Source organism: Nematostella vectensis, chromosome 3 (genome assembly GCF_932526225.1).
Source record: "Nematostella vectensis chromosome 3, jaNemVect1.1, whole genome shotgun sequence".
Classification (NCBI taxonomy): domain Eukaryota; kingdom Metazoa; phylum Cnidaria; class Anthozoa; order Actiniaria; family Edwardsiidae; genus Nematostella; species Nematostella vectensis.
Window position 1 is genome coordinate 13,038,433 of NC_064036.1, and position 15,440 is coordinate 13,053,872.

Sequence of the window (15,440 nt, forward strand, 5' to 3'; positions counted from 1 at the left end):
AGGGCCTCTATGCAACGATACCTCGATTTTTTGATGCATTTTCTTTCTCCCGAGTCCCGGTTCCACTGTATAGCACCCCGTTTTGTATCGAATTTTCAATCGAGCGATCTGAATTAAAGTTTTGTATCGAGCGGAACTCTGACCATATTAATCTTAGCTAGTTTTTCCTTTATTCAATTTGTTTTCATGCACGATGTAGTGTAAAGGCTATGAAAAGAATGAGAAGTTCGATGTTTAAGAGTTATAGGAAGAAAAAAAAAGTGCCGTGACCAGGATTCGAACCTGGGTTATTGCGGCCACAACGCAATGTACTAACCACTATACGATCACGGCATTAGGCCACCGACCGCGTGACCGGAGAAACCAGTTGAATTAAATAGCTATAGCCTACTGCTAACAAGTCTTGTCACGCATTGTTTAATTCTTTGTTCACTATTTGTAGTGGTTCCGTTTGTCTTAAAATCTTTGCCCAGCTCAATAAAGCCTGCTAGACTTAAGGCAAAATAGCAAAGGACATATTAAAGATAAAATCAATGATTCATTTGCGATGTTCATAGAATTTACAACCAAATGCTACCCAGGCAGTCCGTTCATAAAGCAGATAAAAGCAAAACTGAACGTGGAAAAAATACACCAAGCTAGTAATAATAGTCAAATATACATAAAAGTAGCCTTCTAGCCGGCTCTCCCCCGAATCTCCGGAGAGCAGGCTAACATAAAACATGTTTTTCTCTGTCTTACCGTTTTATATTGCTTTACAAACGCGCGCTAGATCGTGTTCGTGTGCACTGCGTGTACACTCTGTTTCTTTTTTATAACAACGTTTTTATAAGAACGTCAAGCCTGAGATTTCACCAAATTTTAAGAACATGCCGAAGCTCAGATAGCAGAAAAATATTGCTTTTTTAAGTCCTGATGCGTTCTAAAATGCAGCAGAATCAAATTGTGCTCATAATTAGAACCTTTTATATATAATTCATTGAGTATTAAGTATATTTTTATAATACACTAAAATTTAATTAAGAACATCGTTATTAACATACTACTCCCTAAATTGCTCCAGACGCCCAGCCTCTGAAAATTATACGTTCTTATAAAAAAAAGTGTATCATTCAAACATCCTCTCTTCTGCTTTTTATACACATACATTTTAGGGATCATACTTTTTGCTGAACACTTCTGTGAAAGGTGCATTCGGCTGTTAGAAGTAAATACTTTTGCGCAAGTGAAAAGAATTTTATTCAGAATTAAGTAGCCTTCAGCCGGCAGTTTGTCATTTTAGCAGAAAACCAAAAAGTGCGAGAAAGCATCAATTTCCATAGGCTGATTATAAAAAGAATATTGCGATACTTAAAATTGAATTTTGTACATGAAGTATGGTGCCGTAACGCCTAGAGCCCCCCCTCCCCCCCCATTTTTTTCTTAAATTATATTAGGGAATGAAAACTGGCGTTGCTGTCCTCCCTCCCCACTGTATCGTTTCTTAGATGAAGGAACGATAAAGAACAACAACTACAAGCCTACGAAACTCGTACAAGCGTGACTGCGCACGTGGTGTGTGACGTCACCGGAAGTTGTATAAACCGGATATCGTTACATCTCCCCTTCCAAAATTAAAAAAAAAATACGCTAACAAAATGTCATTGTCCTGGATAATAAAACTATTGAAAACGTACAGGCGGTTTCACAACCCTTACTGAACGCGTGCGTTGCTCCGCTGGGACATCGGGGACATCCTGTGCAGTATTCTAAGGGGCTTTCTCTGAAGGTTGTTTCTCCTGCTGCTGCTGCTGCTGCTGCTGCGGCTTGTGTGTCGTAGGCATCGCCGGTTTAGCAGGTCTGCTTGGGGAAGGGCAGTGCATTTCTATCTCTTCTTGCTGCGGTGGCTGCATCTGCTCTCTGGTTTTCCGCAGGTGTCGTCTGTTTCGTCGGTAAACCCGTCCGTCTTCAGTGCGTACCTGATATGATCGAATATCAACTTTTTCTTCAACTCTTGCTTGCTTACATTGTTTGGCCTTTCCCACTGTCTTTGTAGGTTGTAGACGCACAACATCTCCTTGTTTCAGCTCTTCTAACTCCTTTGTTCCACGGTTGTAATTCAAGCTTTGCCTTGCCTTTTGTAGCGTGAGCTTCTGGCGTACATCTCTGGGCACTGATGGTTTCAAGAGTCTGCTGGAAGTTGGTAGGAGTGTCTTGGTTCTCCTATTGAACAATCTTTGAACTGGTGAATAACCAAATGTTTCGCTTGGTGTATTCCGCCAATCCAGTAGAGCCAAGTACGGGTCTTTGTTTGATTCTGTGGCTTTTTTCACCAGATTCTTTGCCGTCTTGATTGCATTCTCTACTTTTCCTTTGGATTGGGCATAGCCTGGGGAGCTGGTCACATGTTCAATTCCATAACTGTTTGTAAACCGTCTAAACTCATGCGAGTCGAATGGCGGGCCATTGTCACTCATAATCTGGTCTGGAATACCATGTCTGGCCACGTGTGGTTTGATCTTCCTCATCACTTCTTTCGCAGTCTTGCCTTCCAACCTGTCAACTTCAAAGAAGCCTGAATAGTAATCAACTGTTAGTACAAAGTCTTTCCCATTCATTTCAAACAGGTCTATGCCTACTTTCTCCCATGGGCGGTTGGGGATTTCATGGCATATGATTGGCTCTTTGCCTTGCTCTGATAAGTGACTGTTGCAAATCTCACATTATTCATTCCAGGCCAGTATAAGACTTCTCTAGCCCTACGGAGACATCCCTGGATCCCTATGTGACTGGCATGTATCTGCCAACATTTCTACTCTCGAACTGTTGGGAATCACTAACCTCTCTCCTTTTGAAGACCAGGCCGTTTTGTAGTGACAACTCATCTCTAAAAAAGTAGTAATCTCTGATGCTCACAGGAACATCATCCTTCACCTCTGGCCAGCCTTGTCGGATTAGAGGCTTCAGCTCTCTCATAGCTGTGTCCTGCTCTGTAGCTTGTCGTAGTGATGCTTGGGTAGCTTCGGAGACAGGTAGAAACTGTATCATGTCAATACTTTCTACTTCTCGCTCAGTCGTACCTCTCATCTCTCCTAGTAGCATCACATCTCCTACATCATCTCGACTAGCACTCCTCTTCTGCCCTCGGAAGGCTCTGCTTAGGGTGTCTGCAAGGTACATTTCAGCTCCTCTCTTATAGTTGACTTGCAGTTCAAACTTCTGTAGTCGCAACATCATTCTTTGTAGGCGCTTGGGGGCACTAAAGAGGCTTTTCTTGAAATTGCTTTTAAGAGGTTTGTGATCCGTTTCAACTTTTGTTGGCCGTCCATACAGATAATGCTCGAAGCGCTCCACTCCAAATACAATGGACAGCATTTTTTTCTCAATGTGAGCATAGTTCTTTTCGGTTTCTGTTAGAGAGCGTGACGCATATGCGATGGGCTGTCCCTTCTGCATTAGACAGGCTCCCATCCCTTTCTCTGATGCATCACACTGCAGCTCGACCTCTTCGTGTGGGTCGAAGAACTTCAGAACTGGTGCTTGTGAAACAATCTTCTTCACATTCTTGAAGCTTTGTCCTTGTACTTGCTCGTCCCAGTGGAACTGGTTCTCTTCTCTGAGCACTTCGCGCATCGGTGCAGCTGCTTCTGAGAGATTCGGTGCAAACTTCTGGAGGTAATTTGCCATACCAAGCAACCTCTTGATATCTTGCTTGTTGGTGTAGGCATTTCTTCAATACCCTGTAACTTGTCGGGGTCTGGCTTCAACCCGTCTGTCGATACCACGTGAACCACGATACCCATGAACTTGACTTCAGCACAACGCAGCTTCAGCTTCTCCCTGTTGAGTTTGATACCCTTTTGGCGACAGCGCTCGAGGAGGGATCTCAACTTGGCATCATGATCTCTGATGGCTTCTTCTTTGGAGTCACCTTTTCCGAAGATAAGGGTGTCATCGAAGATTGGTTCGACAACCTCCAGGCCTTCTAGTGCTTGTTCCAATCTCCTCTGGAACTCTTCAGGGGCTGGGGCGATACCGGACGGCATCCTCGTCCACCTGTACCTTCCCCATGGGGTGCCAAATGTAGTCAGGAAACTACTCTCGTCATCCAGTTGTATATGCCAGAATCCGTTCTTCGCATCTACAACACTGAACACCTTGACATTAGTAAGCTGCGGAAGTAAGTCATCAATCACTAGTAGAGGGTATCTATTCCTCTTTAACCCTTTGTTAAGGGGCTTCTGATCTATGCAGAGTCTTATCTTTCCGTTAGGCTTCTTGACAACAACCATTGAGGATACCCATTCTGTGGGAACATCTACCGACTGAAGGACTCCTAACCCCACTAACCGATCAATTTTGTTGTTGAGTGGTTCTCGTACTAGCAGTGGCACCTTCCTGACTGGGAGGATTACAGGGGGGACAGTTGCATCGAGCTCTAGGTGTAGCTTTTGACCTAGTTTACCCTCCCCTGTAAACACATCCGGAAATGCACTAACTGGATCTGAGGTTGGGCTTGAGTCTGACAAAGACATAATGTTCTCACTGTTTACTGTCATTAGCTTGAAAGTCTGCACGGACTGTGAACCTAGCAGTGGGGTGTAGCCTCTAGGGTCTATTGCAAACTTCGTGAGCAGTAGATCATTATTCCTTGGGTTGAGGGTTTCTATGTTGACCACCCCTAGCGGTTTTAGCTCTGACTTGTTAAACATGACTAGTGTTGCGCTGCTTTTCTGTAAGCGTTCAAATTTTGGGTAATTGAAAACTTTCTTATACAAATCTTCTGGCAAGATATTGACTGTGCCTCCACAATCTAATTGGAACTTGATTAGCTCATCACGAAGGCGCATGTGTGCATAAATTTTCTTAGGGTTGAGTGGATTTGTGTTCAGAGTGTCCACAGACTCCCCAGTAAATAATGCACCATAGTCACTGTCAAGATTGTGTATTGGTTTCTTACCCTTCTTGCTTGCTTTTAGAGCCTTACATGCTACTGAGAAGTGATTAAGTTCTCCACATGTATCACATGTTTTCTGCCAAGCAGGGCATTTTTCTTTAGCTCTAGGGTGTAATCTATGGCAGAATTTACATTTGGGGTGGGGATTTGATTTGCTGCTATCCGTATGTGGCGGTTTTCTGGGTTCCTGCCTTCTACCCCCTTTTGACCCTGTTTTTCTGCGCGCGCGGGGGGGGGGGGGGGGGGGGGGGCAGTGGTAATAGCGCTTATTTCGCCGGATTGCTGGGACATTTCCTTTAGCCTTTTAGCAGTAGCTTCATTTGCACGGCATATGTCAACACACTTTGCTAAGGTGAGTTTAGCTTCCGTCAGCAATTTCTTCCTAATACTGTTGTCGGCTATTCCGACTACGATTCTGTCCCTAATCATTCCATCTTGCAATTCGCCGTAATTACAAATTTTATCAAGTGATCTAAGTGCAGCGATAAAGCTTTCTACTGACTCACCATTTTCCTGGTTTCTTCGGTTAAACAAATACCTTTCATAGATCGCATTCGTTTCTCCAACGCAGTGCGCTTCCATGAGCTCCATAATGCGATTGGTATTTGTTTTGTCCTCCGTCGTAGATCTCAAGTGCTTCGGGACCAATGCATGAAATCAAAGTAGCCGTTCTCAGCTCCATTCTCTGTTTATCCAGTGCGAGGCTATTTCGTAGTTTATCCAGAGCCTTTATTTGCCTGATATTTGTTTTGTCCTCCGTCGTAGATCTCAAGTGCTTCGGGACCAATGCATGAAATCAAAGTAGCCGTTCTCAGCTCCATTCTCTGTTTATCCAGTTGCAAGGCTATTTCGTAGTTTATCCAGAGCCTTTTAAAGGTCTTCCAATTGTTAGCTAAGTTGCCTCTCGTCCCTAACTTTTGCGGTAGTTGGAGGTTGGTTTGTACAAACCCAGGCGCACTCGTCGACTTCCCTGCACTTTCATTATGCATCATGTTCCACCACCAACAAAAACGGCACCATATGTAAAACATATAAAGATTGCATGTTCTATAAATACTGCAATTATTATTGAAAGGTGTCCTCCCAATCCTCCTAGGGAATACCTAGAACAAATATGTAAAACAAATAGGTAAAAAAAGTATTTATTGACATTACTAAGGATATCATTAACTAAACTATACTTGATAGACAACTGATACAGCAAAATTAGCAAAATAAATTTATGCTTGATTAACAGATAACGCTTTCAGGTGTAATGGGAGGTCATATTTCTTTTAAAATGAGGATCAATTAAAGTTCCTTACAAAAAAAAAACTGGGTGCTATTTTTATTCTCTTCAAAATCAAAAACAATAAACAAATACATATCAAATTCCTATACATTAATAAGTATATCAGCAAATCACACTATCATAGTGGATTTGAGGTAAAAGTACTCATTCCCTGCCTGTACTGTCCCAATTCCTTTAACTTCTTTAAATTACTTTACTTAACTTGCAAAGATAGGGATTTATCATTTTCTTTCTCTTGTGTAAGTTTTAAAGTAAGCAATTCAAATATTGGAAAAATATCTTTATTAACCTTCACTCTTGTGCTTTAGAATGCAACTTTGCTAAGGGTGGATTAAAAGCACTCCAACATATTTAAAAAAATTCTGAGTACGTCATTTTATTATACAGTTAAGAACCACATAAGAACCTAGAATGAACCTGTTAACCTAAAATTATCAAATTAGAATCCTTTTTATAAGCATCCATTTAGCCTATAATTTGAAATAGGTTGAAATAGGAAAATTGGTTTTCTAAATAGTTTTAAATATGATCTTAAGGGATCATATAGGAGACCTGTTTTTGTTTTTTTATGATTAACTTCAATTACTTTACCTCAATTACTTTACCACAAGTCATTGTAATAGCAAGAGACTATTTATGAACCTAAATAGCCTATGTGTCACTAACCACACATTATACAAGAACCTGTCAGGCTAACTTGGAAAAAAAAAACTAGGTTTTTTTACTTTTATAACTCTATATGTGTTTATTTTTGGTGACCTACATTAAATACCAATGCCTTATATGTACATCCTGCCCTGGGTCATGCCTCTTAGCCAGCAGCTTGTGTCTCAGCTTGATTTCAGAATCTCTGGCTAAGATTAACCTGAAGAAGTTTGGAGAAAAGCGTTTAAGAAAAAACTGGTAATTTCCTTAAGATACAAATATTATACCACAAAAACCTAATTCATAAAACCTAAAACTAAAAATAGCCCCAACTTAAATTTTATAAAATGATACCCATTACAGAAAATGAACATATACCTATTTCAAAAAACCGTTGTCAGTGCGAAACGGCAAATTGCGATTGGCAAATGGCAGTTCTAGGACCGAAAGGAACCATGGGCCTCATCAAATTTCTACTAAATGCTAAAGAATATGGATAAATCAAACAATTATCCATTAAAGATCATCAATGTATGTCTCTGACATTGCTAGACTTTATTTAACACCTTTAATTTTACGAATGATTAGTACCCAGAAGCACCGTTCAGGCTTAGAACTGCCATTTACTATTTGCCATTTGTCATTTGCACTGACAACCTTTTTTGAAATAGGTGTATGAACTTTGCTGTCTCATAAAGCTCTATGATCTGATGAGCCAGAGGTTGAAAGAGCTTTTATAGGAGAAGCTGCAGAGGGAAAAAAAACATTGCTTTTAAGCAAATTGCTCCTCCACAAAAAAGCTGTCTTGGCTTTCTATGAAACCTGAATTTTACTTTTGGACCACATTATATTGTGACATTGAGGTACCCAGGGTTATTGAAAATATTGTAGGTGGTATAAAAACAATGCATATTTTTTAGGTAATAACAGATCCTCAAGGTCCTAATATGTATGTGCACTTTTTTTTTTAATCAAAACAGAATTTCAGAAAAGTTGATTTAAATTTCAAGTGTTTAATTATCAAATATATGTTGTTTTTCTCAAATTACTAATACTTAGGGTTTAAGGAGACCAGTTCTTTATTTCTTTCTCCAAAGAAAGCTGGAGTTTACCCAAGTAATTCATTTAAGCCTTGCTCATCTTTGTGAGTATTTGACCAATCATAAATTGAAATGAATTAAACATCACTTGGTTTTATTTCTAGTATATCATAGCTGTCAACCCAACTTGGACAGAAATCTTGTGAAATCGGATGACAGCAAATCGGATGACAGCAAATATGTGGGGGAAAAAACAAGAGAGCCAATGCGGATGAATACAGAGAATGTATGAACATTCTCACAAAATTAGGTTAATGATGAGGTCCAAAATCTTGTGACAGAGTTGACAGCTCTGGTAACTTATATTCAATTTATTCATGAATAGTAGTTATAATTTTCCTATGATAGATGGTGAATGGCAGATTTAGAGATCGAATTTGATAAATACAGCCAAGAATATTTATTCCCTGAGGTAAGTACTTAAAGTAAAGTAAATTCAACAATGAAAAAGGTGTTCAAAGTTTGAAAACAAAACAACTCCGAAAGATCGTTCCGCTAATTACTTTAATACAATACGCCAACTTACCTACGTCTGCCAGTGCAAGAACAAATACATAGGAGCACTTGTCGGAGAAGGTGTCCATAAAATTAGCTTATTTTTTCTTTCTTTATCATGTGGCTTACTCTGACATTTCAGCTGACCTTGACTCGAGCACAAGACTTGACTCTTCAAAACTTTCAACCATGCTTTAACACAGTCTTTTGCACATAATTAGACAAGTTCATATCCGTGGTTTTAAATAGTTATTAGTTTATCGTTTTACAACAATACCTGGCAAATAATTCTAAGATTTTTTCTATATGCTGGTGTTACCTTATAATTTGTGAAAACTCGAGTAACATTAAAAATAAACCGAAAATAAACCACACAGAAACAAACATGGCGGTCAACACGTTTTCTTCTTCTTCTACACACACTGCATTATGGGTAATACAATATTTTTCTATGGGGGGGGGTGGGCAAGTGCTTAATTCCAAGGGTAACACACTTCCCCCCTGAAAAGATGTCGTCCTCGACATTTAAGTTACTAGTATGTTTCAATACTACAATGCAACTGAGGAAAAAAAAATCTGACTACTCTACTATTTCAATGTTCAGTTCCATGAAGGCATGGTGTAGGGTGATCAAGTCCAACCATGGCTTCCACTTGTTTCTTCATACAGCTGTATCTTGCTTATTCTTTACTCTACAGTTTTCTTGCACAATGTCATTGCCACGTAAATACCCAATGCTGCTCAAGGTCTTACACCTTGTTACCTACACTATTTGCTAGGCTATACTAGTATTATTCAACTAGTGTCTCTAACTAGACCGTTTTTTTCCTTTTCTTTTTCTTGTAACAAACAAACAAATATAAGTCAAGTAAGTGTACTAGTGTACTTGTAATTACATTGCTGGTGTCCATGGTGAGAAGGAAGGACATCTGTAGGGTACCTGTAAACCGTAGGGTACCGGATAACCGTAGGGAGTCTGTAGACTGCAGGGTACCGAATAACCGTAGGGTACCTGTAAACCGAAGGGTGCCTTGAACCCGCATGTGGCACATGGTAACTCTTGTGTAGGAGGTGCACCGTAAGCACTCCATGCTGACTCATTTATAGTTATACCATGGTTAGCGACCGGTCCCCGATAATAGGATGGCTGACCAATAACATCATAAGTAACCCGCAAAGGTGGATGCCTATTCCGCTCGGGTCGTCCAATGATGCTGCCATTAGCATAGTTCTCCTGGCTGTCCCTATCACCTTGTTCCCCTTGCTGCTGCTGTGATGCCCTCTCTGCCTGCTCCTCTATTGCTTCATCCAGCTCACCTGCCGTTCCTTCCTGCTGATCGGGTGCTCCATCCAGCTCGCCTGATGCTCCTTCCTGCTGATCAGGTGCTCCATCCAGCTCGTCTGAAGCTTCCTCTTGCTGATCCAGAGATACATCTGACTCGCCTGATGCTATTTCCTCTTGCCGATCCGGTGCTACATCAGACTCGCCTGATACTTCCTCCTGCTGACCCAGGACTACATCCGATTCGCTTGATGCTTCTTCTTTCTCGTCGGGCGCATATCCAACCTGTCTACCGTAAACAAAGTCTGGTTCCTCTTCACTACTCGACTCCTCTTTCAACTCTGCTGCGTTCCTTGTTGCAGGTTTCCGTGTTTTGGTTTTCCTTTTTGGCTGAGTAATCACGTCACTCATGAGATAATCACATGGCAGTAAGAGGTTATAATGCAGAGTCCGGTTCCTGCCCTTGCCATTCTCAGGTCTGACCTCATACACTGGGCTCGATTCTCCCTTCTGATTCACAACCACAAACACCTGATCCTCAAAGTATGAGCGTAGTTTCCCTGGACCGCCTCGTTCTGACAGGTTTCGTACCAATACCCGATCACCCGGCTTAAGTGATGAGCATCTCACTTTCTCCTCGTAGTACCTCTTACCCCGCGCGGCTTGAGCTGTCGACTTAGAACGTGCGATCCTGTAAGCTTCTTCCATGGTTTCTCGCCACTTTGTCACATATTTCGGATACTGTTGCGGAGTGCCTTGCAAACTGGTACCAAGCATTAAGTCAATGGGAAGTCGAGGTGAGCGACCATAAAGTAGATAGAAAGGAGAAAATCCTGTTGAGTCATTTCGAGTGCAGTTGTATGCGTGTACAACTTTGTTAAGACTATCTTTCCACTTGGATTTCTGGTTCTCTGGTAGTGTGCGTAACATTGCAAGAAGGGTCTGATTAAAACGCTCGACTTGTCCATTGGATTGTGGATGATATGGTGTGGTTCTTGAGTGAGCTACCCCACTAAGCTTTTCCAGATGTTTATGTAGATCGTTCTCGAACTCCTTCCCCTGATCGTGATGTATCCGAAGGGGAAACCCAAACCTCATGATGTAATCATTATACAGCTTCTCTGCCACTGTAGGGGCCGATTTATTCCGTGTTGCGTATGCTTGGGCAAATCGAGTAAAATGATCAATCACTACGAGGATATATTCATACCCACCACTGCTTTTTTCTAGATGTAAAAAGTCCAAAGAAATGAGTTCAAAGGGAGCTGTTGTTTGAATACTCTGCATTGGTGCCCGTTGAGCATGTTTCGGTCGTTTTTGCTTGATACATCGACAAACAGAGGTAACATAGTGTTCAATGTCCTGTTGCATACGGGGCCAAAAGAACCTATCCCTCGCAAGTTGCAATACCCTCTCTGCACCGAGATGCCCCATTTCCTCATGTAGTTCCTTATAAACGAGATGATGAAGTTTCCGTGGAAGGACCAATTGGAGACGTGGTCCAATTCTCCGGCGAAGGATATCATCCTTACCTAGTTCCAACTTCTTCCAGTGACGTAACATGGCCTTTGTTTCAGGAGTTTCCTTCTTTCGCTCCTTTAAGCTGGGTAATGACTCATTAAGTATGAAACCAATCACCTTTCCAATTGTTGTATCCTCACGCTGAAGTCTCACAATGTCCTCTGTCGACCATGCTTGCGTGCCTAAGGTGACATTATCGTCGGGAGAATCTTCAAGGCATGCTGACAAAGAGATAGTCGGAATGCCATCTTCACCTGCCTGGAACTTTACAGAATTCACAGTGGCTCCTATGTCTTCTTGGCATATGGTCTTCTGACATTCTTCCATATACTTCTCCATGCCTTGTGAAATCCGCGAGAGACCGTCTGCATCCCCATTTGCCTTTCCAGGTCTGTATTTGATGACAAAGTTATAGTCAGCCAATTCTGATACCCAACGCTGTCCGGTCGCATTCAATTTGGCAGTGGTCAGAATGTATGTTAACGGGTTATTATCCGTGTAGACAGTAAATTTAGGGGCATAGTACAAATAGTCTCTAAATTTCTCCGTAATTGCCCATTTTAGCGCTAAGAATTCGAGTTTCCCCGAATGCAGATGGTAATTGCGCTCGGCTTGAGTTAACGATCGTGACCCGTAACCAATGACTCTCAAGGTTCCTTTCTGGCGTTGGTATAATACAGCCCCAAGTCCCCGCTCCGATGCGTCAGTGTGAAGAATAAAGGGTTGTTGGTAGTCCGGATAAGCCATAACGGGTGGTGATGTGATAGTATCTATAAGTGTCTCCAGTATTCGCTGATGTTCCTCAGACCAAGAGACTGGTTGGCGTGATAAGGACTTACTCGACCTACTTTTCGATTTGGTACTTGTACCTCCCTTGGGTTCCGTCAAAAGATCATAAATGGGTGCTGCTAACGTCGCAAAGTTATGTACATATCTCCTGAAATAACTTAGAAGTCCCATAAGTCTGCGAACTTCTCCGACTGTCTTAGGTGGCGTATCCTTTAAATCCGTAACTGCCTTAATACTCTCCTGATCCATCCGATAACCTTCTTCTGACACAACATGTCCAAGGAATGTAACTTCCCTTTGAAAGATTTTACACTTGCTGGGTTTCAATTTTATCCCGTGTTCCCGCAGTCTTTGCAAAACTTTCCTCAGATCACTAACATGTTCTTCAAAACTTTGACTAAAGACAATGATATCGTCCAAATATGGGATACATGTGGTGTCTCTTAAATCTTCTAAACAATCTTGCATATATCTTTGAAAGGCCGCGGGGGCCTGGGAAAGACCCATGGGAATGCGAACCCATTCATACAGTCCCCAAGGGGTCACAAAGGCAGTCAATGGTCTACTGTCTTTCCCCATGAAACCCTGATGACATGCGCGTCCCTGATCCAGTACTGAAAACCAACTATTTCCCCCTAGGGTGTCTAATGCATCTTGAATCCTTGGGATGGGAAAACGGTCAGGAACACTCTTACGATTCAGTTCACGATAGTCAATGCACAGTCTTAGAGACCCGTCCCGTTTACGGACGCAGACAGCCGGCGACGAGTAGGAAGACTTTGACTTCACAATCCATCCCTTATTTATCAAGTCCTCAATATAGCCTTTGACTTCTGCATACAATGGGCGGCTAATTGAGACATATGTTTTCTGAACAGGAGTCTTATCCATTAGGGTTAAATTTAACTCAAGGTCTTCGATGCAACCGACATCCTGACTATCACGGGCAAAGGTCTCCTCCTCTTCCTGTAACAGACGAGTGACTTCCTTTTTTTGTTCTTCATTCAGATCTCCAATCACCACCCCTGGGACCCTCTGTGATGAATCTATGGTCGCCCCCCTGGATTCTTGTGTTTCACCTGGGTGTACCCCCCTTGAATCAGACAAGTTCATCTCACTAAGTTTCACTTCTGCTGGGGTAACTGATCTGATAAGGTTAAGACTACCCAAGATGGTGCCCCCCCTGAGGGTGATATCATGCTTGGTGGCATTACTGACGTAAATGTCAACTCGCGTAGCTTTCCCTTTCGGGATGGACAATAGAGACTGGGAGAGTTCTAGCCCTGTAGGCAATGTCTGGTCTTCATCTGGTTCAAAGATAACTGGGCATTTCTCCTCGACTGGGCCGGTATTTGCACGACAATTAATTCTCAGGGTCTGCCCCCCCGGTATGCTGACACTCTTCTTAGGTGACTTTAAGATGCACAAGGGTTCTGAGTTGTCACATGTTTGGATAAAGTTAATCAAGGCCACAACTGCCTCCCCTCTGATTTCTGGAAATGCACCTTTCATAATATCCTGTAATGGGCTCCCTGTGGTGTTGCTATTATCCCCTGGGAAATCTTTAATCACTGTTTCTATGACATTATATCCAATGATGGGACACTCTAACTCTCCTGGGGTCACTAAAAAAGGTACTTCTACATCTGGCCCTGTATACCCATGGGATTCTAGCTTCAATGTTATGGGGATCCATCCCTCATATGGGATCTCACTGCCATTTGCAGCAGATACATTTCAGTTTCTATCCCGACCCAGGAGTGTCTCAATATCTTGTAAATCAGTGTTCAAACCATTCTCATTGACCCATGATTTAGATAAAACTGAAATTTGCGCGCCCGTATCCCAGAGGGCCTCTGTGCTAATATCATTAAGCATGCAGGAAACTTTGCATTTTGGTCCTACATGTTTACAAATAACAGCATGTTGTTTTGGAGTGAGATGAGACCTAAATACACTAGACTGAATTCGCTCTGCGTACTCACTGTTTTTCTTGGCTTGTAACTCTTGTATCGCAGTGCAAAGTTTCTTGTGTTCCAACCAATGAGCCCGTTGGCATTGCACACCGCAGTACAATGCTGACTTACAACCTGCACATTGAACTAAACAATCACTACCAGATGGTTGATGCCCACATAACACACATACTTGGGCCTTTCCTGTGGAAGCAACTTGCGACCCGGCTACCGCCTGTCCCGCGGTGGCAGCCGGTGCTGGTTTCCCGAATCCTTGTTTTGTGTTGGTCTCCGCTTACGACATCCCCGTGCCCAATGCTCAGATGAACCGCAATAAAAACAATGATCACATGCATCAATCGTATTGCTATCCTCACACTGCTTGCAAACTCTCTTGGTCTTCTGTACATGTATATCCCGATTATCAATATTGCCATCCCTTTCCTGTTGCACTTGGGACACTGTCTCCCGCAATGTGGCCATCTCCGACTTCACTGACTTGAGTTCTGCTAGGATCAGGTCTTCTGTTGAGACTGCGGCTGGAGCAGTCTTCCCTTTGTCCTTACGTCCACCATTCCCTTGTGATTCGACATTATCACTTGTTAGCTGATTAACTTTCTTAGTTATTTTGGTTAACTTTGATTTCCTCTCTAACTCCTCAGATGCCACAATATTTACATGCTGGATTAAATCTTCATCAGTGGTATCTGTGTTCTGTAGATATGGTCTTAGTTTCATCCTTACACCATCATCCATTAATCCAGTCTCCACAGTTCTTAAAAATAGTCCTTGCACCAATTCGGGATCGTATTTCATTTTGCTATCAGACTCTTGTGACGCAAAACAAACTTTCTGCCTTTGATCCAAAGCCCTGATCACAAAACTCTGAGGGGTTTCCCCGGGAGCTTGAGCCAAAATTGCTAATTCTTGGTACAGTTCTGTTGCATTTTTTTCCTGATAATGCGAGCGCAAAATGTGTCTTAATTGGGCCAGAGTCAAGCTTGGAATACCTTCCAAGTAGCTGCGAAGTCTCATTCCTGGGCAAATGGACTTTATTACTGCATCGACCACCTCAACTTCTGTGTGTCCTTTCTTTAGTCCAGAGTCAATTTGTCTCACGAGACTGACAAAACTTAACTTATCTTTCTGTCCTGGCTCTCCAATTTGCCCAGAAATCTTCATTTCTCTCTTTATATCCGAAATGTAGAGACCTTTCTATGATTCCATACCCATAAGCTTGTTCATTTGATCCTTCAGAGCTTGGAGCTCCTCGCTCGGACTTGCACTTGCACTCGTGTTTGGCTGGGCTTGTTTTTCTTGTTTGGGCTTCGTTGCTCCAGAAATCGCCGAAATAACCTCCTCTAATCCCTTCAGATAGCTGACTGCTTGGTCTCCTTTGCTCTCAAGCTCGTTATCCACAGCTTGT

General features: G+C 42.2%; 1 protein-coding gene and 1 non-coding gene across 3 annotated transcripts; both read right to left on the bottom strand.

Moving 5' to 3' along the window:
* Positions 1–261: 261 nt before the first annotated feature.
* Positions 262–333, bottom strand: Trnah-gug. The gene has a single exon. It is a non-coding gene; the product is annotated as a tRNA-His (tRNA).
* A 5,729-nt stretch (positions 334–6,062) lies between these two features.
* LOC116616199 (retrovirus-related Pol polyprotein from transposon 412) lies at positions 6,063–13,919 on the bottom strand. 2 transcript variants are annotated; one of them, XM_048724866.1, is made up of 3 exons: positions 9,956–13,919; positions 8,499–9,910; positions 6,063–7,092 (listed from the first exon to the last, which is right to left on the bottom strand). In XM_048724866.1, the coding sequence occupies exons 1-2, from the start codon at positions 13,569–13,571 to the stop codon at positions 9,360–9,362; spliced, it is 4,167 nt and encodes a 1,388-aa protein (XP_048580823.1). In that variant the 5' UTR covers positions 13,572–13,919; the 3' UTR covers positions 6,063–7,092; positions 8,499–9,359. The 2 variants fall into 2 exon arrangements, with proteins under 2 accessions (XP_048580823.1, XP_048580822.1); XM_048724865.1 differs by having other exon boundaries at positions 8,499–13,919.
* Between the last annotated feature and the right edge of the window lie 1,521 nt (positions 13,920–15,440).